Source organism: Microtus oregoni, unplaced genomic scaffold (genome assembly GCF_018167655.1).
Source record: "Microtus oregoni isolate MIOR12 unplaced genomic scaffold, Mior012 000054F_ref0000373, whole genome shotgun sequence".
Taxonomy (NCBI): Eukaryota; Metazoa; Chordata; class Mammalia; order Rodentia; family Cricetidae; genus Microtus; species Microtus oregoni.
The window spans coordinates 13,158,863-13,185,824 of record NW_024543830.1 but is presented as its reverse complement, the minus strand read 5'-3'; the positions used below and the strand labels follow the sequence as shown (position 1 = coordinate 13,185,824).

Below are 26,962 nucleotides of genomic sequence, written 5' to 3'. Positions count from 1 at the left end.
TCTGGTGCCCTCTTCCGGCCTGCAGACATGCACACAGACAGAATATTGTATACATAATAAATAAATAAATATTTTAAAAAAACTTTAAAAAAAAAGATGTAAGTGTACTGAGCCAGTGTCTTTAGGAGGACTGAATAGCAGAGCTTCAAATTCCACAAGTTCAGAGTCTGAGGCACCTCAGTGCCCAGGCATTTTGGATGGTAAGTGCTCTTACCATGACATCTAAAACCAAAAATGAAGAGGCAACAGTATTACTCTTAGAAATATAGAGGAAGCTGGGCAGTGGTGGCACACACCTTTAATCCCAGCACTTGGGAGGCAAAGGCAGGCGGATCTCTGTGAGTTTGAGGCCAGCCTGGTCTACAGAGCTAGTGCCAGGACAAGTTCCAAAGCTATACAGAGAAACCTTGTCTTGAAAAACAAACAAACAAAAAAGGAACTATAGAGGAAAATACTCAAATAATTTAATTGTAGGTTAAGGTAATAGTGACCACGTTTTTTTTTTTTTTTAAAGACAGTACCTCCTAGTACTAAGTGACCATATGATGGTTTTGTTGTTGGTTTGATTTTTGTTTGCACACTGCCAGGGTATGCAAATGACCTTGCCACCAAGCTGCAGCCCAAGTACCAAGTATATATTAAAGAGTAAGGGACTAAAGCTTTTCCAGAAGAGACCAGAGCAGTAACAGAACAGAAACGGTTTTAAAACATGATAAAAAGACTTCTTACTGCAGAGGAATACATATAGAGACTGAGAAGGAAATAAAAAACCTTCTCAAATGTTTGCAGTATAGAAATGGAGGAGGAATTCTCTTTGCTTTATTTATAACAGTGGTCAGAACCGAAACTAGCTAGTGGCCACTATAAGACCCAGAACAATGGAATAAACCTCTAACCGCTCAGCTGCCCAGAAATGGAGTTGAGTATTGTGTGAAGTAGAGATCAGAGGAGGCTGGTGGAGGAGATCCTTCTGTATTTGTGTTGATTTTATTGGTTGAATAAGGTTTGATAGGGCTTCTCTTAGGTGGGTGGAGTAGACAGAACAGAATTCTGGGAGGAAGAAGGCAGGCAGAGAGCCACCTGTCATGAAGCTGCCAGGTCAGACATGCTGAATCTTTCCTGGTAAGCCACAGCCTGGTGGTGACATACAGATTATTAAAAATAGGTTAAATGAAGATGTGAGAGTTAGCTAACAAGAGGCTAGAGCTAATTGGCCAGGCAACAATTTAATTAATACAGATCTCTGTGTGATTATTTCGGGCATAAGCCAGCCTGGCAGCGGGACGTAGCCCGCTCTTCTTACAACAGGAGGCTTCATGACCCTGCCTAGTGCTGGTTTTGTTGGCTTGTCACTAAAGAAGTTCTTATGGGCTGGAGAGATGGCTCAGAGGTTAAGAGCACTGGCTGCTCTTCCAGAGGTCCTGAGTTCAATTCCCAGCAACCACATGGTGGCTCACAACCATCTGTGAAATCTGGTGCCTTCTTCTGGCGGGCAGGTATACATGCAGACAGAATTTTGTATACATAATAGTTTTTTTTTAAGTTCTTATATTTTAATTTTAATATTTGAAGCCAGAAGAGACAAAAACCCCCAGCTCTTTGTACGTTTGCCACATCTAAATTAAGTACATTATTTTCTAAGAGTTGTATTTGTCCACATTGACGTCTCATAAAATAAATGTCCACCATATGTAGTTTGCAGAATTGGAGTTAGGGTTTCTTTTCGTTGTGTTGTAACTGCTGACCGTCTTTGCCTTGTTCCTAATACCTTTGTTTAACACTCTGTTATTGTTGTTAAGTGAGGATACAGTGAAACCACCAAACTGGACTATTCTGTGGGTAGAAAGAAAAGTTTAATAATGGGGACAACTGCCAGTCTGCGTCCAAGAATAGAGGACAGTGGTTTACTAGAAAGCAAGCAGATTTTAAATGATAATCAGCGGGGAAGGGGGCTCTTGGAGCTGATGCAGACTTTAGAGATGCTCTGTCTGAGGTAGTTGACCATTGTGGGTAGATAAGGGAGGTAGTGGTTTCCTGGTAAATAGAAATCTGCCATACAGAGATTTCCTGAGTGCTTACTTTAAACTTCTGTTTACCTAGTATAACAATCCTTCTGTCCACTGGGTCGGAGTCCTTCTATTTAAGACATTGTCATCAGCACTGCCATTTTGGGGACCCAATTTAGACCTAATGTTGATTTTTTTAGTTTCTGAATCTAGTTGAATGAATTTTTTTTTGGCCTTCCTACGTGTGTGTGTGTGTGTGTCTTATATATGTTTAGTGTTAGAGGTTGATGTCAGATATCCATTTGTTGTTCTCCACCTTATTTAGAGGCGACATAGTTTTCCACTGAACCTGAATTCACTGTTTTTGTAAAACTGGTTGCCTCTCACCCCACCCCAGCTCTCCTTCTGCCTATCCCCACCTCACTAGTGCTGGAGTTAGAAGTACTCACCACCAGACCCAAGACACCACATTTGACTTTTTATTTGTATGCTGGGAATCTATGCTTGTGCAGCACACACTTTATCCCTGAGCCATTCCTTAGCACCTTTCCTACTTATTGTGAAAGTGTTTTCATCTAGTTTGTTGGCTTTAAGTTTTCCAGTTGTTTAGACTTGAAATTTTTCTATGTATAGAGAAAAATTCTTTTCTAAAGCAAAGGAAAATGCTCAATCCTCAGACAACCCGGTAATTCTTTGTTAATGATTGAAGTCCTTTGATTCAGTCCCACTTCTCAAATAAAGATATGACTTTGAGGATTACATTTTCAGCACATGAGTTTGGCAGATATTCGAATCGTAGCATACTCATACTGTGTATTCCCTATCTCTGTCCTTCTACACTCTGGGCTCGGTATATAAACTCAGTAATTGACTCTTATTTTAACCTTGCTTTCCTCTTCACACCATCTATCAACTTTTTATATAATCATGTTTTATATCTTTTATATAAACATTATAACCTGGAAAGGTCTTTAAACATTTATTTTACAGCCTCCCACAGGGTCTCTTACCTGTTTTCTTTAGATTTTGTTATAATCTTAATTTTTTTGTCTCAAATAGTTTTTCTGATTTGTGGTTGCCCTTTCTCATCTAAATGAAGTCAGCACTTCATCTCTGAGGAGCTTACTTAGTGTTAGCCTCTCTGACTCACCTATAAAAATGGTACTACGCCTGTCTATAATCCTGTTCCAGGGGATCCACTGCCCTCTCCTGGTTTTCTTGGATACTGCATGCATATGGTGCACAGATATATATATAGCCAAAACACCTTTATACATAAAATAAAAAATCTTTTTTAAAAACGAGGATAAATGAGAATATAAAGACTGTTGTGGGAATTAAAAATAGTAGCATATAAAGTGTGTAACACAGCATGGTAGACAGTAATCATTGCAATTAATTTTTTTTCTTTTATATTCTGTTCTGATATTTTTTACCCTTTTCTTGTCCAGTCCTCTGGATATATTAATATTTCCTCTGGTAAACTGAAGCAAGGATTGGTAATCTTTTCTTTTAAGGTGCTATATAATAAATGTTTTGTGTTTTAGGTCATATAGTCTGATGAAATACAGTTGACATGAATTATCCTTAGATTCTGTATTAGTGATTTCAACTAATCATGAATAAAATATTTTAGAAAAAAATAGCATTTGTACTGAGATTGTGCATTTTTATCTTGTATCGAATAACACATGATGGTAACAACTTACATACATTCGCATTTTGTCAGGGGTCACAAGTAATCTAGAAATGGTTTAAAGTATATAAGAAGATGTATGTAGTCATGCAGATGTTGTGGCATATAAGGAACTTGAAAATTTGTGGATTTTGGTGCATGGTGAGCATGCATGGTGCGTGGTGAGCCTGAGAAGTGCTCACCAATCCATCCCATACACCACAAGGTCCCTTTCCTTTTCTCCTCAGTTTCTGTGTATGTACTCCCTTCCCCAAGTATCCTAGTCTAGAGAATATTAGGAACTACGAGAAAAGAGGGTTCAAGGTGAATGCTTTCAGTGACATAGTTATTATACAGTTTCATATCAGAAAACTGGAGTTTTTGCTATATTGCACTATTAAAATGGTTGTTTTAGAAAGTTAAATCTTGTTCTGGTTTCTGTATGCATTTTCCCTCCCTAAAACATCCTGTGGCCACTTGTCAGAGTTGCTTATCCTGTTTTGTTTGGCAGTGCTGAGAATCTAGCCCAGAGTTGCATGCCATGTTCAACCAATAAGCTCCAGCCGCTGCCCCACTTGCTAGTTTTAAAATACTGACTCAGGTGTTGTGGTGCGTGTCTTTATCCTAGCACTCGGGAGAGAGAGGCAGGTGAGGCCAGCCTGGTATACATAATGAGTTCCAGGATAGCCAGTGCTATGTAATGGAGAAACCCTGTCTCAAAAATAAATAAATAAACAAACAAACAAATAATAGTGTTGATATCTGCAAACATTGAACCATGGGGTGGGATATGGTGTGGCACACACTTTTTTTGCAATTATTTCCTTATTCATTCATTCATTTTACTTCCCAATCGTAGTTTTCCCTCTCCTGTCCCCCCAGTCTTTTCTGCCCACTTCCCCCTGCCTCTCCCATCCACTCCTCCGTTTCTGTTCGGAAAAGGGCAGGCCTTCCATGGATATTGACAATACATGGCATATCAAATTGTAGTAAGACTAAGTACCTCGCCTTGTGTTAAGACCTAGGCCCTGGGCATATATGTGACAGTTGTGTAGCAGGGGCTGTCCCCGACACTTTACTGACTTTTGGGACCCTATTCCTCATACTGGGTTGCTTTGCTCAGTCTTAATAAAAAGTGGCACACACTTTTAATCCCAGCACTCCAGAGGCAGAGGCAGGTAGATCTCTGTGTCAGAGGCCAACCTTATCTACATAGTCTAGATCATGTCATCCTGGGCTGCATAATGAGACTGTCTACGAATGAATAAATGAATAAGGTTAAATATAGAAAGCCATTTCTAGGAGAGCACCTTTGGGGTCCCTACTATTAAAGTTTAGCTCAAGTGTCTTAAAATTTCTCAACTCGTCCAAATACTTGATTTTCTTTAGTGAATTTATATTTTAGGTTCTATTTTCAGGGAAAACTTTTGTCTTAAAGTTCTTCAGTTTGTGTATTTTTAAAATGTAGAAAATAAAATTTAGGATTTATTTGCTTTGACAACCAAGTTATGCTATTTTCTAAGACTAGTTTTGCCAAAGGAAGAATGAAAAAAAATTTAGAACTTGAACCATAATGTTAAGGAGTCGAGATTGACTTAAAACTTAAACAGAGTGCCATGTTTATCCTGTCCTCTGTATTTGTCAGTAGTCTTAGCCAAAGTAAGACATTTTCTGGTGCTTGTTGGAAGTGCAGAGATTTCCATAAAAAGACATAGAGTTTTCTTGGAAGAATATAGTGGTTTTCTTCCTTGGCAGTGATGTGTTAGAAGTAACTCTCCCTTTAGAAGGAAAATGTTAACTCCAATTACTCTTACTGATAATTTGTATGTGTGTACTTGTTGGACAAGCTGTTTTATTATTTCTATGGATGTGTAGATATGTATATCTACAACCAGTATTCTGTATGTGAAAAATGGCTTTGAAAGTTGGATATCTTAACCATTTTGTTAACAGAAGCTAAATATTCTGTTATTGGAGAGTTCCCTCAAGTAATTTGATCATCTCTGAATTCTTTCCCTAATTCCTGTTTCCCTAGAAAATCTGGAGGCATTTGAGAAATATAAGCAAGCTCACTGTTGCTGTATTGTGATTACCCCGTGAGAACTAGTGAGTTCACACATTGTCATAATGATAGCAGTCCCTAAGAGGCTTGGATAAGGATAGAACCGTCTTGGTGCAGGAAACACATGCTCTGTATTTAGCCATCAGCATTGTTCTCAGGTAAATGAGAGCACTATCTAATATGTGCTTAGGATGCCCACATAAGTTTGTCAAGCACAGACTTAGCACACCTCCCCCTTTCCCTTCTGTCTCCGTGAGAACTTGGAGTTAATTTTCAAGCTTCCTTCTTAGCGTTCTTCTCTTTTCACTGGGTGTGTTGATTTCATCTGCTGCTGTGGTTCTAATTGCTACTGTCTTTCTAGTCCCTTCCAAACTTGAGTTTCAAAACTAGCCATCAAATTCTATTACATACTTTTCCACAGGACTCTCACACGGAATTTCTCCAGGAAATGTTCCTGCTTCAGTTGCAGGTGTCCTATCAGCCACTTTTTTGCTCAAGCTAGATAATTAGAAGTTATGCTTGCCTTTCTTTTTTCTCCCAACTATTATCTCTGATCAGTTAGAGTTCCATGCCTTCAGAAAGCACTGCTCCCTTCTCAGTGTATAGTGTGACTATACAGGTCTCCATCAGTTCTCACTGAACTACAGACGTGGCTTCCTAACTAATCTCCTTTCCTCAGTATATGTTATATAATATAAACAAAGCCATAATAATATTAAAGAGATCACTGTGTCAGGACTGGAAAGATGGCTCAGAGGTTAAGAGCACTGGCTGTTCTTGTAGATAACTCAGGTTTGATTGACAGCACCTACATGGTGGCTTACAACCATTAATAACTTCAGTTCCAGGGGATCTGGTGCTCTCGTCTAGCCTCCACGGGTCTCGGGCACACATGCAGTGCACAGACATGCAAGCAATCAGAATACTCTTGCACATAAAAAATGAAATTTAAATTTAAAAAAACAGTTTTCTCCCTTTGAGTAAATAGATAAAATGTAAACTATATTAGACTTGATGATTGATACCTAGTAGGAGGTCATCTTCAGTAAATTAAAATGTCTGGCACTGGTCCTATAAATCTATTATTGAAAACTATTTGATTTTTGCTCAGTAACCCTAGTGCTCTGGCTAGATGACGTCAAGGGAAAATCTTTTAAGCAAAACCCTATATTTGATGTTACAGTCTTAAGTTGTTTTGTATGTTTGTGAATTTTTATTTTTATTTTTTTGTTTTTCAGGTTGTCAGTATTTAAACAGAGCACATCATGCGTGAGTACAAGCTAGTGGTCCTTGGTTCAGGAGGCGTGGGGAAGTCTGCTCTGGTAAGTTAGCCACCCAGATATAACTAATCAGTATCAACACCCAGGATGTGGGCATTGGCTTGTTCTCATCCTGCTAGTCACTAAGGAAAAGGAAAACATTATTCTTTATAAACCTGCTGTCTGTAGCCAAAAATGTGTAGCTCTATACTGTTTAGTCACTCACCTACTCTGTTGTCTGCCAGCTACTTATTGGCCACTAGTATTTGTGAGTCAAAGTGAAATATAATTTTTATTGTCAGGGAAGTTTAAGTTCTACTGGGGAAGAGTGTTACAGATTGTTCTCCTTTGCCTGACTCCAAGCATGCATGGAATAAAACCTACTTTTTGTTTTATATGAGGTACCATCCAGCCTCTGGGGTCACAACAGCAAATAAAAAGTCTTTCATGGAGCTTACTGTGTAGCAGAAGGGAAGATGTAATAATACCAATTAAACAAAACTACTTGGTGCTCTCAAACAAAAATTCAGAATTTTAAGGGAGTGACAGACAAGTGGACCTGAGCCTTGACAACTTCGAGAAAGGCCAGAATAGCCAGCATGAGATGACGGGGTAAAGTCCAGCTGACTTAAAGATTACTATGTAAGAGCTTGTAAGTAAGGTCCAAGAACAGTAAGACATAGAATGTCTTGAAGGAATTAACACTCAGTGAATTAGATAAATGTTTTATTTAACAAGTGGACTTTATACTGTGTAGTTTAGAAGAGTGGGAGAAAGTTGGGAGGTTGTTAAGCACCCTAGCTTGCTTATGTGTGCTTGGATTAGGGCTGTGATAATGAAGAAGAGAGTAGGACACCTAAAGTTCTACTGTGATTATATGCTTAAGTTCCTTTAAATAATTTAAGTGTAGATGACCTTAGTCTGTATATTTGCCTTTGTTTATAAGTAGGAATATTCCAGACCCTGCTTTAAGACTTCCTAGAGGCCAAGCGATGGTGGCACATGCCTTTAATCCCAGCACTTGGGAGACAGAGGCAGGTGGATCTCTGTGAGTTCATGGCCAACCTGGTCTTCTACAAAAAGAATTCCAGGACTGCAGGACTGTTAACACAGAGAAACCCTGTCTTGGGGGGGGGGGGGGGACCTTCTCAGAATTATCATCTATACTTGCCATTAATTTAATAATTGATAAATGTTCTTTTTAGTATACGTTCAGACATGTCCATTCAGTATACTGCAGATAAAAGCACAGCGTTCTCCCTGTCATTCTGTCCCAAGGCCCTCAGTGGATTCCTGAAACCATATTCAGATATACACACTACCTAGTTATCTTTTTCTTCTGTATCTTAGCGTAGTCTGTTACCTGTGACTAGGTAGTGTTTTCCACTGGAAAGAGTAAGGCTTAGGAATCAGAAAGATGATGTATTGTAAGTTCAGCTGGCAAATTGGAAAAGTATTTCTGGGGTAAAAATGTAACTTAAGTGTGATTACAGTCTAAAATTGAAACAAACATGTTTAGTAACACTAAATTTCCTGTTTTTCCTTATAGTTTAAAAGATACAAACATTTAGAACCTTTGTTTGTCTCTTTTTAGACAAGAAGTTACATTTGAATAGTTTCATTTTTAATGAACTAGAATCTTGTTAAGGTATAATATAATCATGTTTAGCAATGTAGCAGATGTATTTTAAGTTTTTGACATGGCCATCTTTTTGTAATAAATTTCTTTTTAGTTTTGTATGCATTCTTATTGAAAAGTAATACTAATGCTTAGCATTTGTGTTTATTCAGAATTTCAACACAATTTCATTTATTCTTTAAAGTTTGTAAGGTTAAGTAATAAGTAACACTTAGGAACATTTGATTTTCCTTTCAAGTCTTTAACTCTAGTTTGTTTGTTTTCTCCTCTCAGACAGTTCAGTTTGTTCAGGGAATTTTTGTTGAAAAATATGACCCAACGATAGAAGATTCCTACAGAAAGGTAAAATGTGAAACAGTGTGTGCATTTACGAGTGGGCCTCACAGCTTTCAGACTTGGTGCATGGTGTTGCTTAAAGACATTTTGAGAAATGGCAAATCTGCTGTGTCTGTTTTTAGAAGTTTCACCTGAATAAAGCATTCCTCAATGAACGTGCTTAGAGCATTTTATCTGCTGCTGCTACTGCTGCTGCTTAAAAATCCATCCTTCCTCCCTCCCTCCCTCCCTCCCTCCCTCCCTCATTCTTTTCCCCCTCCCTCCCTCCCTCCCTCCCTTCCTTTCTTTTTCTTTCTTCTCTCTTCATTCTTTTTTGTTTCCGTTTCTCAAGGTAGGGTTTCTCTATATAGCCCTTGCTGTCCTGGAAACTACTCTGTAGAACAGACTAGCCTGGAATCCACAGAAGTCCACCTGCCTCTGCCTCCTAAGTGCTGGAGTTAAAGGTGTGAGCCACCATGCCTGGCTAATAGTTCATAATAACACAGTGGGAGTAGCTGTCGTGTTTCCAGAATCTGTGGAGCATGTATGGGAAGGGACAATGCAAACTGTGGACTTTGCTGGTGACATTGTGGCATTGGAGCTTCATTGATTGTGCCAAATTTTCACTTCGCTGCAGCCTATTGGTAAGAGAGAGACGGCAGCTGTACATGGTGTAGGCACAAATAATGTGGGTCTCTCTTCCCTTATTTTGTGGTGAACCCCAAACTTCTCCTAAAGAAGTTGACCAGGCATGGTGTATACACATTTAATCCCAGCACCCAGAAAACAGAGGCAGGGAGATCTCTGCAAGTTCAAGGCCAAACTAGTCTACAAAGACCCCTATCTTTAAAAAAAGAAAAAGAAAAGGAAAGAGTAATCTATTTTTAAAAGAAGCAAAATAGTTGGTCTTGACAAAAATAGGTTCTAAGACTAGATAGAACCATCAGAAACTTTCATGAGTTTATTTTCCACGTATCCAGGTGTGAGTCATATGGCAGAATACCATAAAAGAGCCAAGGCTCTCACTCCAAAGACTAATCCTTTCATTTCAGCAGAGAGGCAAGCTTGGTCTGTTAAATATCTGTTTTTAGAATCTGTCTTTCATAGTACTATAACGTTTGTTGAATTAAGGTTTTCAGGAAATATTAGCTGAGTGATTTCATTTTCTTCCAAATTAACACAGCCGTGCTCTAGTTTCCATATTTTCTGAAGGCTCTGGCACAGATTTTCCTCTTAACTGTTTGCCCCAGATGGAGTGGGGTCATGAGTTTGTGGCCCCACCAGAGGCATTCCTCCTCATCTCTCTGACAGGGAGGCGAGGGTCAGAAGAGCTTGTAGGGCGATGTTTTTATTTGTAGGAGATGGTGTTGCTGCTCTTCTCAAGTTTCTCCCAAATAAATTGCTAGTTAAGTCTTTAAGCAAGATCTGTCCCTAACATGCTAAAGAACTAATTTTCTTAGTCCCTTCTATAATAATTTTCCACAGAGTTGCTAACTGATATTTTCTTTAGGCCAATCTTTTTTTTAGAAGTCTGGAAAAATGGAATTAGTATATTTATATTTCATGTTCTACAGTTTTTTTTTCCCTAGAGAGCCCTAAAAGTCTTAAGGGATACATACATTCTTAAGGGATAAGTAGTTCATTGCTATCTATTTTAATGCTTCTGAGTTTTCCTTATGTTGCAAATTTTGTGAATATTTTAGCAAAATTTTTAACAGCTTAGATATAGTAAGTTGGCCAAATTCCTGTTCCTCAAAATCTTTTTTTATTCAATGTTACCCATTTAAGATAGTACAATGAAGCCTGACACCTTTGCTTGGAGATGGTGTCTCTTTGCGTCACCCATAGGGCCTTAAACTCAAAATCTTCTGTCTAGCCTCCCAGTACTGAGATTATAGGTAAGCACTACCATACCCAGCTTGGGTTCTTTAATTCTTAGCTCTCCATGACAATCATATATAGATCTCATAAATAAATCTGTCACAACCATGTATCATATATATGCCATCATTTTCATTTGGTTAGAATTTTTTTTCTATTAGAACTATATGTACCATTTTTCTTAATTTACAAAACCTGGCCTTTTTTTTTTTTTTTTTTTGCCATCCAATAAGAACAAATGAGCATCATTATAGCAGTCAGAAAATACCCACGCTCACTTTAACCACCCTGCCTTTGGAGTGATGCTGGTGTGCTCAGAGACCCTCCCTGTCTTTATTGTGGTACTAAGTAGAAGAACACTTGGTAGTTGTTAATAAGTATTTTGAAGAGGTAAAAGGGAAAACATGGCTGGGCGGTGGTGGCGCACGCCTTTAATCCCAGCACTCGGGAGGCAGAGGCAGGCGGATCTCTGTGAGTTCGAGACCAGCCTGGTCTACAAGAGCTAGTTCCAGGACAGGCTCCAAAGCCACAGAGAAACCCTGTCTCGAAAAAGAAAACAAAAAAAAAAAAAGGAAAAACATGTTGATGTTACTTTTTTGTTGTTTTTTTTTTTTCCTTCTTTGCTCCCCCACAGCAAGTTGAAGTAGATTGCCAACAATGTATGCTGGAAATCCTGGATACTGCAGGAACAGTAAGGAGTCTTTCCTTTTCATGTAACAAGTTTTAGTGTGTGAGCAGGTTTTGCTATCTTAAGTAATTCTCTGTGTAAAGTGGTTATTTCCGATTCTTAATTCTCTAAATGTAAGGTTTTATAAATTTTCTTGGATATATAAAGTTGTTTTGTGATGTGATTGATGCTTACATATCATAATTGAATTGTGTTTGAAGTTTATAAATGAAAAATCCAGAAAAATACGCCAAAATACTAAACTTGAAGGTTAAGGATGTGGGTGAGGGTTAGCACAGCTGACATCCTGCAGTACAAATGGAGTACAATGGACAGGCTGGAGCATCTAGAACTACTCTGATATAGTAGACAAAAATTGAGGTTTGACAATGGGAATCAGCAAGCCAAAGAAGCAAAAAGTTTATGAAGCTTTATGGATTTGTATGTTTAATGATAAAGCGGTTAAAAAAATTGTTTTTAATATTCTGCTTTTTGTGACTTCTTTAATACTGCAAATAAAATCCAAGACTTTTTAGATAAGATTCTGTTCTGTATTATTATCTATAATTATAAAATACAATAATGATTCTCCAAAGACAAGAAAGTATGTTTTAAGCAAGCAAAAGTCATTTTAATTTAATTTAGTGAGACTGTAGCTGTGTGACCAGTGTTAATGGCTAGTGAGTCTGAAGAAAATAGTCACTGTACTATCCTCAGATCTTTTCTAAGAAAATAGTCACTGTACCATCCTCAGATCTTTTCTAAGAATTTGAAATGCAGCAAGCAGGGAAATAAAAAATATATGAAAAAGTTCTTTTCAAGAGTCTAATCTAGGGTTGGTAATGCACTGATTGTCAAGATGATAAAAATCAATAGAAAGATAGTTGGATGTTTATAATTCAGTACCAGATCTGCATTTTGGAATGTTTCTACTTGAGTATTATAAATCTTCCAAACAAAAACAGTTAAGGTTTGTATATTAAAGGAATTGTGTCAACAAACACAAACTTTCATCTCAGTTTCTAGAAACTAGTATGAAATCTTATGACAATATATAATTTAAAATGTATGTCCTTACTTGAGATTTATTCTGTTTAAAATAATTCCAGCATCCATCAAAAAGCTGCATTATATTTATAACTGGATCTTTTTTTATACCACAGGAACAATTTACAGCAATGAGGGATTTGTATATGAAGAATGGCCAAGGGTTTGCACTAGTCTATTCAATCACAGCTCAGTCTACGTTTAATGACCTACAGGACTTGAGAGAACAGATTTTACGGGTTAAAGACACAGAAGATGTGAGTATTTTTCTCTCTAAGACATATTGCCATCTCTCCATAGTCAAAGGAAAAGTGTCTGCTTTCCCATCAGTATAAGGTTTGGAAAGTCTCTAACATGCCAAAAACAGGCTCTGAAATAAATTTTGACTTTCAAAATTAACCTACAAATCATATGCTGAGATGTATAGAATATGAGGTGTGTATGGCAAAGTGAGCATTGCCATGTGGATAAAAAGCACAGGAAAGATGAGTCAGAAAACTTCACAGAAGTAGGAAGAAGTGGGACTCAAGTTGAGCTTTGAATGTGAGAAGTAGTGTTCACAGAACCATAATTAATGTTCCTTTTTCTAATATTCTATCATACAAATATTCTTTGGGTTTTTTTTTTGTTTGTTTTAACACATTATCTTGCTGTATGTACACACACACACACACACGCGCGTGCGCACGCACACCCAGGCTAGCTTTGGGCACCTAACCTTCCTATCTCGATCTTCTTTTTTTGTGTTGGGGGGTGGTTTTTTGAGACAAGGTGTCTCTGTAGCCCTGGCTGTCCTCGAACTCACTCTGTAGACCAGACTAGTTTCAAACCCACGGGAGTCTGCCTCTGCCTCCTGAGTGATGGGATTAAGGGCGTGCCTCATGACAGTCCCGCTCCCTCCTTCTCAGTACTGGGTTTATAGACATGCACCACATTTGTTGGTAGCATACACCCTTTTCTTATCTTTTGTAAAATATGAAATATATTTTACACGTTTCCATCAGTTTGAGGTTATAGAAAAGTTCCTTTTCAATTATATAGCTAGGATAGAAATTTTCAGATAGACCTTTCTGGTTTTGTGTGTTCTGATGGGAACTATTCATCTGCTCAGGACCTTAAACTTAATACCGTTGTAGATAGGCAGAATGTCCTTAATGAATAGTTAGTGAGTTCGTGAGTTCCGGGAATGTTAATCCCCTTTATTCTGCCAGTAAAGGACAAACTTTGAGTGAAGGTTCCTAGACTATTGAACCTATTTGGGGCGGAAGGTTCATCTTGTCTCATACATTCTTTCTTTTGTGTAGTGCTGTTGTCTTACAACCTCCTGACTTTGTTCTCTGAACTTTTAGCTGAGGAGCCTCACACAGTGTGTTAGCTGTGAAAGTGGATGTTGTGTTTCAGGATAGTCAAGCATCTGTGGTGTAGAGTAAAAGGGAAGACACAGCTGCTTAGTGACTTTTTTTTTTTTAATGTATGTGTGTCTGTGTATTCCATGTGGTGAGGCTAGAAGAGGACATTGATTCCCTAGAGCTGGGGTTACAGGTGATTGTGAGTTACCTGACATGAGTGTTGGGAACTGAGCTCACTCTGAAAGAGCAGCAGGTGCTCTTGACCACTGAGCCATCTCTCCAGCTCCTATTTTTATTCTTAATCCTCCTTACTGTTTCACTTACAGTCTTTAAGTCTAATATTAGACAGAGAAAGCTAGTAATTAGATATAGAAGCTGCTAATAATGTCACTATTTTTTGGCATTTATTAGACCTGGGAGATGAAACATTTAAACCACTTAGGGTAAATGAATATAGTGTTTCCTGTATTATAGGGAATTCCTTTTCCTTCAGAATTTTCTACTTGAAATTCAGCTCTTTGTAGTAATTAATCCACATGAGAATTTTAGAATCATTAAGGGATGGAGAGATGGCTCAATGATTAAAGTACTTGACACTTTTCCAGAGGATCAGAGGTCAATCCTCAACATCCACATGGCAGCTTACAACCATCTGTAGCTCTTTTGGCCTCCCTAGGTACCACACATGAGTATTGTTCACAACATTCATATAAAAAATTGAAATTAAGAAAAAATGGGATCATTTCCTTTAAAATAATTTGGTATATGAATCTAGTAGGAGTTCTTCCAAAATAGACTTCCTTCCTTCCTTTCCTCCCCCACTCCATTTCTTCTTCCAAACAACCACAACACACAGCACCCTTTTTAAAGCACTTGGTAGAGCATACAGTTGTAGACTGATATGCTTCTGTTGTTAGCAGGTAATTGCTTACTTGTCAGAAGAGGATAAGTAACGAGTATGTAATTCATTTGGTTTTTTTTTTTTTTTCCCTTCCTGCAGGTTCCAATGATTTTGGTTGGCAATAAATGTGACCTTGAAGATGAGCGGGTAGTTGGCAAAGAACAAGGCCAGAATTTAGCAAGACAGTGGTGTAACTGTGCCTTTTTAGAATCTTCTGCAAAGTCAAAGATCAACGTTAATGAGGTAACCTACAACTACTAGACAATCCAAACAAGTCTCTTTTTATTTTCCACAGCCAGAATTTTTAAGAAAACATAATTATCTCTGTAATAGTTACTTATCCAGTTAAATATAGCACATAGGTGGTAGAGTCCAATAGGAAAAAACAAAAAAATTAAGGTGCTATTATAATGGTCTTTTGTTATATTTAATACTATCATAGAATTCTTTTTTATTCGTTTCACTTTTGATGCATGCCTAAAATTGTGGGGTTGTATATGAATGGACATATAATTCAAACCATTCATTCCTTTCAGGCTGATAGTCCAGATGCACACAGCTGATTTAAGCACTCCACCCACTAGCTTAAGATATTAACTGTGGGACAGAAAGCTTTTCAGATAGGCTATATGTGCCTCATTTTAAAGAGCCATAGTTGACTGGGCCCCTAAAATTTTAGTGCAGTTCCCAAATTGCTACCACCAATCAGGTAAACCGATGACATTCCTTTTGCTTTTGGAATTTTGTCAAAAGCCTTTGAAAAAGGAAAGAAATGAGGGCAGAGAGGCAGAGTAAGGCTCTTGCCCTTCTCTGGCCCAAGGAAGTATCTTAGGTAACTAGACAGAGGTGAGAATGAGTGGGTTAGGTCATCATGGCTGGGGTTTCACTCACTGTTCCTCTCTGGCCTCTAATCTGTAAGTCATTTTTCATGGCTATGCTTGTAGACTATTATTGGACTTTTAAGATGGCTAAATTATTTTAAACATCTGGCAAGGAAAAAAAACCAACTTACTACAGATTCTGTTTTTTACAAATAATAGAAAATGCTAAAGCTTTTTTTTTTTTAGATGAAACCACTTTTAACAAATTAAAAAAAAAATCTGTTAATTCCATTTCTCTGGCAAACATATTGAGTACCTGTTGTATGCCTGGTACTTTATTCTGCACCCAGGTGGCAGTAATCCAGGCAGAACTATTTCTACCCTTAAGAAGTTTACATCCTAGTTGGGGAACGAGTCCTGCTGAGGGCTTCCATGAGTTATTTGTTATCCAGTGCTAGGTGAATGAGAAGAAATTGATAGCCAGCCAGCCATTCATCCTTCTTTGTTGTGGAATTAGAATTTCCTAGAGGTTGTTTTTTAAAATGTAGCTCTAATAAAAACTTATTGTTTAGTATAGAATTATTTGAGAGAATAAGGGAGCAAGAAAAGGAGCCCAGGTATGGTGGATATACTTGTAATCTCAGCACGGTGGAGGCCAAGGCAGGAGAATGAGTTCTAGACCAGCCTGTACCCTAACTAAGATGAACAAATAATATTTTAATGAAGAATACATTACAGTTGGTGAGTGCTCTTGCATAGTAGAATTGTGGTACAATGTCACCTTCTGTAATATGGTTGGCCTTTGGAATCTGGTTCCTTACTGTTTCCATCACCGTCACTGCTGTCCCATCTATGAAGTTCGCAAGTATGCTGCGGCTGAGTTGGACCAGAGTCCACCACACAAGACCTCTTCCTGTAGGAGCCAGAGTTTAGTAGGGAGGAAGTAGGTAGTCTACCTCTTTAATCATTACATGATTATGGACACCTACACAGGCTATTAGAGCTCCCTTGATTGCAGTTTCTAATGCAGCAGAGTTGACTTTTTCACAGCAGTCTTGCTAAAGTTCACATAGGGGTTTAGAAAACAATATAAAATGTCATAGTCATTTTATAGTAAGACCACACAGGCTGCATGCTAGACAAGAGCATATAATTTGAAGTGTTTCATTTCTTTAAAGATTTTACTCTTCATAGCCTAAAAATTCAGCTGCAGAATTTCTTGGATAGTTTACAGTTGTTCAGACAGTTTGTGCTGTAAATGCTTGTGTGGTTTCTGAATGCATGAAAATAGAGGAATAATCATTCCACAAGATTCAGCTCTTGACTTTAAATTTGCAAACAGACAAGAATACTGTGCTTGGCCAGAGCCCTCTGATTCTCTATATTCTGCAAGTAGCAAATGATGCACTGGAATTACCTCAGTCTTAGCACCAAATTTCTTTCTTTCTTTCTTTCTTTCTTTCTTTTTTTTTTTTTTGTGCTAAGACTGGAGTAATGATTGGAATAAAGACATCCCAATTAGGAATGGGAGAGGGGTTGAGAAACTCTATTCTGTGTTCCCTCTAGATTTTTCTATAGTTCAGAGAGATGAGGAAGAACCTAGGCTGGGGACTTTCAGCATTTCTAACCAAATATTATAGTTCGAACTTGCCCTCATCATTGAACCTTCTGCTGCTGTGAGGTAGGCAATATTTTCCAAAGAAATAATTTAGAATAATACTACAAACAGTCAGTTACCTGTCTCTATAATGTGTGCCAGAAACTGGACATTGACTGGTATGAAAAAACTGAAATAGGAACTGCGTCTGTGTCTCATTAATTTACTGTTCTGGTTTATCTTTTTGTTATTCTGTATCATAGCTTGCATGTTAACCCTTGGGTACTAATGAGAACTTTTTCCTGACTCATATACATTAAGTTCTTAAAGGCTTCAGAGTGGTGGTAATAGCTACCATTTTCCTTATAAGTGCTGTAGTTTTAACCTTCTCTTAGAAACAAGATTATAGAGAGTAGAGTATTTTTAGAAAATGGGATTTAGATGGATAGGACAAACAGAAAATAATATATTTATTTATAGCTTTGTAATGAATCTGTTCTTTTTTTTTCTTTTCAACAGCTTAGTCTTGTAATCTCTGAGTCATTTGAAAAAGTAACATGATTATCATCTTAAAGAAATGTAGCATGTCATCTTTTTAAAAATACACAGGCTAGACTATAGCTCAGTGGTGGAGGACTTGCCTAACATACAAAGGCCCTGGGTTTAATTTCCCACTATAGCAAAGGAAATAAATATAAGTCACTGATGTTAAAATCTCTTGCTTTTGAACTTTACTTAATCTAAGAACAAGAAAAATAGCCTGCTTATTCTTCACTTAAATTCACTAGTTAACATTTTGCCACATATTTATAGAAATTACTTTTCTTTACTCTTTTATATTTTAGTGTGTGTTTCCTTCAATTAAAGGCATTCTCAGGCTGTAGAGGTTGCTCCGTGGTTAAGAGCTCATAGGACTCTATGAAAGGCCATGAGTTCAGGTTCAGTACCCACAGTTCACAACCTCCTTTAAGTCCAGCTGCAGTTGATTTAACACTTCTGGACTCCTCAGATACCCACACAGATACATAAATATGAAATAAAAAATCACTAAAAATATTTTAAGGACATTCTTGAACAAAACCAGAACTATTAAGATCATACAGCTAAAGCAAAACTCAGCTATAGAGCATTTGCCTGTATGAGCAAGACCTGAGTTCAGTTCCCAACACTGCAAAATAAAAGTAAAGTCAGGAAACTTGCCTTCCATGCTGTTTTGTTTATTTGTAGTTTTATTATGTTAATTATGCCAACGTGTTAAAGACCATGTCAGCTGAGTCTGGTTCTTTGCTATAATAATGCAGACACTCACTGTTGACTGAGCTTTCTGTCTTGCCCAGTTCCTGCCGTTGTTAAGTCTCAAAGAAATCACACAGAGGTCAACATTAATTATAAACTGATTGACACAGTATCTCAGGCTCTTCTTCTTAACTAATTCTTATAACTTATATTAGCCCATAATTCTTGTCTGTGATAGCCATATGGCTTGGTACCTTTTTCGGCGAGGCAGTCACATCTTGCTTCCTCTGTGACTGGGTCATACTGTGGGCTGCATTTCCACTTCCCTCTTCCCAGCATTCTCATTGCCCCTCCTCTACTTCTGCCTGGTCATCCCACCTATACTTCCTGCCTGGCTACTGGCCAATCAGCATTTTATTAAAAATAATACAAATGACAGGATAAACGACTGTAGTCCCACAGCACCCGCTAATGGCCTGAGATGAAAATGAAGGCCCTCACCATCATCATCTGAATAACTCTTGCAGGGTTGGCTTTAAGGAACACAATAGGGATGGACTGGTAACATAATAACCCACTCTTATGAAATAAGAAGTATTATGTTTTTGTCCTTGATGATTTTTTACTCTTCCAAAGATGAATCTCCAAGATTATTACTATACTCTTTGTGCCTTCAAATCAAGGATTAGTGGACTTTTCCTGTCTGTTATGTTGTTGTCTTGTTTGCTTTGACTGTGGAGGTGCACACTTTTAATCCCAGCACTCAGGCGGCAGAGGTAAATGAACCTCTTGAGTTCAGGGCCAGCCTGATCTTCAAAGTGAGTTTCAGGCTATCCAGGGCTGAATAGTGAGGCACTACTTTAAAATACAAATCCTTAAGGGGTGGACATACCATGTACCTGATCTTGTGTTATCTGAACAGACACATGCTTTTTCCTGTCCCAGCCTAAAATATACATCGCCGTCATCAAATGCAAATTAAGGGAAATTCTATACATTTATTAAACTTTTTCAAAAATGACAAAACCCTGGAAGACAAATTCCCAGTTGTTCCCAATTTTAAAAGAATGAAAGCAGTTCTTGAGGTAGTATTGTCTATAACCCCAGCACTTGGGAGATGGAGGCAGGAGGGTCAGGATTTTAAAGCCAGCCTTGACTAATCAGTGAGTTTGAAGCCACCATGGGCTTGAAATGAACCCATCTCACACAATAAGGAAATAATAACAGACAGACAGACGAGTGCTACATTATCAAGAAGCAAAAATGCAGTGTGGCTCCTGGTAGATTTCTGCCCAAGAGGAAAGTAACTTTTTAGGGCCTCATTGAGATAATTGACAAAATTTGAATTTACACTGAAGATACTACAAAAAAAATGTATTGATGTTTAAATGTCTTGTTAGGATCAGCATTATGCTAAGATTATATAAGAGTGTACTCTTGCTGGGTGAAGTGGCTCACACCTTTGATTCCAACACTTGGGAGGCAGAGACAGGTGAATCGCTCAGAGTTTGAGGCCAGTCTGGTCTATAGCATGAGTTCCAAGACAGCCAGGGCTACACACAAAAACCTTGTCTTGAAAAACAAAAGAGTATATTGTTCTGGGAGATACATGCTTAGCCCTTTAAGGATATATGCCACTATCATATGGTTCATAGTTATTACTCGGATATAGGAAGAATGTACAGAAGCTCTCTGGTGCTGTTGTTATTATTATAGCTTTTAAGTGTTTGCTACCTTTCTCTTCTAATTTTTTGGGTGTTTTTTTTTTTCTCTTTTGACTACTGGCTGTCTAAGCAAGTACATATCCATTATGGATAGGTAGGGCCTGCTTTACTCTGAGAGTTAGCTTGGGGAGCTAAGAAACTTCAAAAGAAATCAGTAAAGTTCAGATCCAATGGGAAAGTAATACTTAATACTTTCAAAATGATTTTGTGAAACAAGCCATCAGTACTTTTTATTGTTGTTTTTACCTAGATATTTTATGACCTGGTCAGACAGATAAATAGAAAAACACCAGTGGAAAAGAAGAAGCCTAAAAAGAAATCATGTCTGCTGCTCTAGACTTGAAGTCAGCAGCAGCTCTGAGCCAGGTAAGATGCTTAAGCAGAGTAAACCCTTCCTCGTTTCTCCCAACTCTAATCATTTTACTGACTCTCAGTGTTTCTGAGCTTCTGTTGCTTATACATGAGACAGACACCTGTATCTGTTGGATAATCTGCCTCCTCCCCAGGAGTGTCTAAACTCTGAGTGAGGACCGTGTGTGATTTGCTCATCACCATGTTGTCAACACCTGCTAACAAGTGGGTGTTTGAGAACTAGTGAAAGAGGCCAGGTAGAGCACTTACCTAGTGTTAGCATTTCTGTTTGCTCCTCTTTGAGCTTAGCATTAGCAAAAACATATGGTGTGTTGTATCTGCCATCTATTACCCAGAGCTATGGGGTTTTTTTGTTTGGTTGGTTTGGGGTGTTTTTTTTGTTGTTGTTGTTTTTGTTTGTTTGTTTTGGTTGGTTGGTCGGTTGGTTTGGGTTTTTTGTTTTTTTGAGACAGGGTTTCTCTGTAGTTTTGGAGACTGTCCTGGAACTCACTTTGTAGACCAAGTTGGCATTGAACTCTTGGAGATCCTCCTGTCTCTGTCTTCCCAGTGCTGGGATTAAAGGCGTGTTCTACCACCGCCAGGCTAGAGTTGTGTGTTTAGAAGTGTCCATGTTACATGTGTCAGTAGTTAATTTTTATTATATGACAATACTTAATTTATTATCTGACTAATGGGTATTCTGCTATTGGGGGACTTTTGGGGAATTAAGATGGATAATACTGAACCCAGCCTGGCAGCCCACAGCTATTATCCCAGAAAAAGAACAGGGCAGGAAGATTAGAAGTTCAAAGCCAGCTTCCCTTTAATAGCAAAGTCAGAACGGCCAGGGCTGCTTGAGACCCTGGCTTAAAACAAACAAAATATATGGATAGTTTGCAGCTCTGTGCATGACTTATGCACATACACATGTCTAGAAATATAATGGCCAGTCATATGCTATATATGTGGATATTTTAAGTGATTGTACCAGGGTACATGCAGCAGCAATTCATGAGTTCCATATCCTCTCAAGTATTGGTATTTTCAGACTTCTTAAACCTGAGCCATTCTGTGTGATGTATGGTAGCATATGTAGTTCTGCTTGTCAGCTCTCCTCAAGAGTGGCTGCTCTAACAAATGTCACACCAGTCTGCATCAAGTGGTAGGTGACTTCAGGTAGCATTCTGCTTTCATTCAGTGGACCCACTGGAAAGAAATTTATAGCGGCATTTGCGCTGCCAGGCCCTGTGAAACCGTTAGTTGTTTTCCTTTAATTACATTTTAAAATCCCCTGATGTTTCTTCTTTGTCAGCTATTAAACCAAACAGAATGCTTTCCTGAAGCAGATGTATGGTGTAGTCTGAGGCTAATTATGTGAATATGAATAAATTGATGGAGTTAGAGGAGGAACATAAATTCTGCTCACTTGAGAGTTGACGACATTAACTACTGTCGATCTCTGGGGCCCATTTAGTAGATTACTGCTTTCTGAGCTCCTGATGAGTTAATCTGTGCTCCTTAGAGATAGGGATGAGTAGGTATCTCTTAGAGAAAAGAATTGAGTAACTTCAACCCTTTAGAATGGACAAATAGACAGGAGGAAAAGCATAGATTGTCTTAGGTGGTCAAACTTGGAAGGTCAGCTTCTAGCCAAATGGTTTCTTTTTCTGAAGAGCTAAGTGACTTTTCCTGAAACTGATTTATTAAAACACTTTAAATCATTAGTTTCCTGACAGTTATTATTGTTGGTGTTTGTGTGTGTTTAAGAAAAGGTACATGAGGACCCAAGTTGGTAATGTATTGTTAACTCTTTTATAGTTGACTGGCGTATTGACACTATTATCTTCGCAAATCTGAGTTTTAACTTTGCCTTCTCAGAAAATGTTCCTTTAGCTCAAAGAAAAAGATACCACTTGACCTATTATGATTTTAAAATGCATTTATACAGTTTACCTTAGAGAAGGAAAGCTTGCCTAGATCTGGCAATAAGCCGTTCATATTGCTTGTATTAATCCTTAGACTTGTACGTAATTCAACTTAAAATGTAGTCTCCTGAGATCTTGTAGGTGTACAATGATAGAGGCCTTATCAATCAGAATGCCTTGCAGTGTGTTTATTGTGATTTGCAATGCCATGTTACACCTGTATTTTTTGAAGTGCTAAAGCTTAGTGTGGGAGCACATGCCTGTAGTCCCAGCTATTCAGACTAAGGCAGAAGGATTGCTTCAGCACAGGAGTTTGAGGCCATCCTGGCCAACATAACAAGACTAGAGCTGTTCTAAGATAACAGGGTAGGTTTAAATAACAATTACAATGTTTTAGTAAGAGTAGCTGAACCTTGGGGGCAGCTTATATGTCTATAGCCTTTAAGTAGAATTGTATTAAAACATGTAAACCTCTTAAGTATTCCAATTTTAAAGACCTTAGAGAAATCATCCGGAGTTCACTTTCTAAACTAATTAGCTTCTACTGAGTAGTAGGACCTGCTGATTCTTTGCCTTTGAGTCTGGGTTCTTTCTGCCTTGTCTCTTGTCAGCTGTGTTAGAAATGATAGTACCTAATAGAGAACCAGGAAATGGCTGAATATAGAATTTCCTAGAGTTCAGACAAATATTGAACTTAAAGATAATGGGATACAAATGAAATATTGCTGTCTGCCTCTTTATAGGCAGGGTATTATATTAGATAAGATGTGAAATACCAAGTGTAGTAAAACCAGGGACAAACAAAAATTGATTACTAAAAGCTGTTTGTGAACTCAGTCTTCTATATTTGATTTTGAACTTTTGAGATAGTCTCAAGTATTCCAAACTGTAATCAAGGTCATACTTGGGACTCCTGGTCCTCATGCTGCCAAACTTGGCTTATTTTTGAACATGTTTAATGGGAAGGTAAATAGCTCTTCTACTGAAGTAGCTTGGTATAATTTAGTTCCTTAGTAATGATCAATAGATGTCATCCTTTGTGTGTTATTAGATATGTTTATTAACTGCCACCTTCTGACAGCGAGAGAACTCTATGTGTGTTTGTGTCTGTTCAATGTTGCAGATTACAGAAATGAAGAACTGTTGCCTAATTGGAAAGTGCCAGCATTCCAGACTTCAAAAACTAAATCTGAAGAGGCTTCTCCTGTTTTATATATTATGTGAAGAATTTAGATCTTATATTGGTTTGCACAAGTTCCCTGGAGAAAAAGTTGCTCTGTGTATATCTCCTGGAAATAAGACATAGTATTTCTCCTTTGCAATAGCAGTTATAACAGATGTGAAATAAGATACTTGACTCTAATGCAGTTATACAGAAGAGCATGGATGCATTTCAAATGTTAGATGTTACTACTATAATCAGATGATTTCATATCGGCCTTTTTATCATGACTCCTCCCTATCAAGCACTAAAAAGTTGAACCATCATACTTTATATCCATAATGATATAGATTATGAAATATCCTCTCAAACTCATTGCAGCAGATAACTTTTTTGAGTCATTGACTTCATTTTATATTTAAAAATTATGAAATATCATCTGTCATATTCTAATTAAAATTGTTTGTGCATAATGCTTTGGAAAAATGGGTCTTTTATAGGAAAAAACTGGGATAACTGATTTCTATGGCTTTCAAAGCTAAAATATATAATATACTAAACCAACTCTAATATTGCTTCTTGTGTTTTACTGTCAGATTAAATTACAGCTTTTATGGATGATTAAATTTTAGTACATTTTCATTTGGTTTGTGTCTTTTCGTTATTGTTTATAGATCTGTCTTTATTTTATAGTGACCACATTGTCTAAAATGCAGCAGTAGCTCCCTTCTGCCTGGAGTCAGCAGAGCCCTTGGCTTTAAACCACACTGATCGGTGATTTCTCTAGGAACACACCTCGCACTTCCTGCTCTAGATATATTTATTCTACTATACAGTAAAATACACCAGGTGACATAGAATAGTTTTGTAAATTCTCTCTTGACCTTAAAGATTGTATCTTATTGAATAAAATATCCCACTCTGTATTATTTTTATATGTAAAAAGATAAGTTTAATACTGTATCAGGGTTTGACTTTGACTATTGCAAATCCTGCACAGCTTGTAATTTCATCCAGGGAACCCTTGCCATTGTTAATTTGTTGGTGTGAGTGAGTTCACCAATGAAGTGTTATGTGAACATTTTCAAACTTGCTTTCTGATAGATGGAAGAATATGAAGGAAATGGTTACAACTCAGAACACAAAAAGGGATGCGTGACTTGACTATATGATCAGCTAGCAGGAGTGACATGAGGAGAGCTACATCACAGTTTTAGCCAGCTGTATTTAGGTGCTTTTCTTTTCATTCTCACTTTCATTTTATAAAGGTGGGGCTTATGTAGGCCGTGGACCCAGGGTGATAACTGTTGTGTTCTCCATGGAGAAAGGGAAAGCAAATGGCTTGTTGGCCAGGTGCATACTGGAGAAGAAAGCAGATTGCAAGCTTAGGAAACCCTGTGCCTTGTCCCCGAAAATCAAGGAGACCAGTCCTAGAAAGTCAATCTTTGCTCAGGGATCTAGATACGGTCTCATTGCAGCTAGTTGTGAAGAGGTTTTCATGCCTTGCTGAGATTGCCAGGTATGTGTCCAGCCCTTCAGTAAACTAAGTCAGCTTTCAAATGTAAGCTCTGACCAACCTGAAGAAATGTCAAAAAATACTGTTTGAACAATTGGAAATTGTATTCTTTTGATATTCTAATAAACTTAGCTACTTAACACTTCCCTTCTCTTGATGCAGTTATGCATGTCTGTGACTGAGGGGTAAAACCTTAAAGTAAAATGCAAGTGGAAGGATAGGGCCAGTTTGTCCCAGTGAGAAAAGCTGGACTCTGCTTGATTGTCTCTTTGTGTTTGTTTTTTAAATGAGGTCTTACTGTGCTACCCATGCTGGCTTCCAAGTTCAGGTGATCCTCCTGCCTTAGCATCTCAAGTAACTAGGACTACAGATACATGTCACTGTGTGCCCAATTAGAGAGGCATACCATATTTTAAGGACCTTTGAAGTCATTATGTTTTGAAATACTTGTCACACATTTTTTTGGACTTAAAATCATGGACAGATAGACCTCACAAACCAGCAAAATGTCTGTCCTATGTCAAATGGATTCTGTAGGTATTTGTTACATTAAATTGAAGTCTTAGCAGTAGCATGAACTGATTTTTTTTTTTATCAGCTTCCTTTGTCACCTCTGACGGTTGCCACTTGGGTTAAGGTAAATTCAAGAAAAATGCCCTTTTTCGGCAATCAGGTATTCAAAGCAGCACCAGTGGAGTCAGGAATGCAGTGTTATCTAAGGGAAATCTGTACTTGCTGAGCAAGTCAGAAAGGTGCCCTGTTAAGAGAAAGAGTTGTCTTTTTATAGTGTGTTTTTGTGAACTCCTTGGTTCTGGAAGGGGTGCCCAAAGACAAGATACATTTTTGTAGCCAAGAAATCAAGAGTCTCTAGGTAGTAATTTGAATATCATGACGCATATCCATGAATGAATTCCATAGTAGTGTTTGTGGCTGTTTCAGATCTAATAGCTTTAGGTGTGTGGAAAACATTCATTTAAAGGAAGCTTGATGCTATAATTGGTTGTTTATCTTTTTCCCCAACTAGACCACAAGCAACTTTAATGACTTAATGCCTTCAATATAGTTTTAGAATTAACAGTAAATATTAGAATATCATCTTATCCTCCACTAGGGGGCGCTTCAGTATCAGATGATGCTTCTTTCTACCAGCATTGTATCAAAAGTATTTCCTACAAAGAACTTCCTTACAAAGAGGCATGGAAGCACTCCCTCAAGAGAGAAAGATACACAGAATATGGGGGGAAGGGGTAGGGATACCATTAATTTAGTGAAGAGTGGCCACTTGAGTTTTTTTTATGTTTGGAGAAACAGTAGCTATTGGTATGTAACTGCTGTCCCTCCACAGCCCTGAACTCTGTTGTCATCAGAGGCCATGTTTTACTCCTCAATAGGACAGTTCCCTTCTTTGACATTGTAATGTACTTGGTAATATTAATTACATAGAGAAAACGCTGTTATTTTGATATTCACTTCATTGAAACAAGTGATTTGGCGTCATTTTTCTCCTCATTCGAATGGTAATAGAATAGTCTGCATGTCTTAGGTCTGACCACTTTAAAATAGCTTCCCTGTGTGCCCTCACAGGTCAACAAATATTTGCCAGTCTTATGTTTGAGTTTTGGTGTAGGAACTAAGGGGCAGAACGAGAATTAATGAGTGTTATGTTTTTCTCCCTGACCATTACTCACAGGATGCTAGAAAACAAAATATGCTCTTACAAATTATGTGTTGAAACCAGCATATGAAGGAATCGTCTCATAATTGGAGGAGAAAAGATAATTTTCAAAATATACTTTTATTTGAGTCTTGTGCTTAATTAAGGTGCTAAA

At 37.8% G+C, this 26,962-nt stretch overlaps 1 protein-coding gene across 2 annotated transcripts in view; it reads left to right on the top strand.

The window, feature by feature from the left end:
• LOC121437958 (ras-related protein Rap-1A) overlaps window positions 1-24,259 on the top strand; it is a 61,942-nt gene extending 37,683 nt beyond the window's left edge. For both annotated transcript variants that reach the window (XM_041638104.1, XM_041638103.1), the window contains exons 2-8: window positions 6,982-7,065; window positions 8,915-8,983; window positions 11,472-11,528; window positions 12,668-12,808; window positions 14,901-15,044; window positions 20,430-20,545; window positions 23,579-24,259. In XM_041638104.1, coding sequence (XP_041494038.1) covers window positions 7,009-7,065; window positions 8,915-8,983; window positions 11,472-11,528; window positions 12,668-12,808; window positions 14,901-15,044; window positions 20,430-20,516 — 555 coding nt within the window. In that variant the 5' untranslated portion in view covers window positions 6,982-7,008 and the 3' untranslated portion in view covers window positions 20,517-20,545; window positions 23,579-24,259. The remainder of the gene's footprint in view (window positions 1-6,981; window positions 7,066-8,914; window positions 8,984-11,471; window positions 11,529-12,667; window positions 12,809-14,900; window positions 15,045-20,429; window positions 20,546-23,578) is intronic.
• The last annotated feature ends 2,703 nt before the right edge of the window (window positions 24,260-26,962 follow it).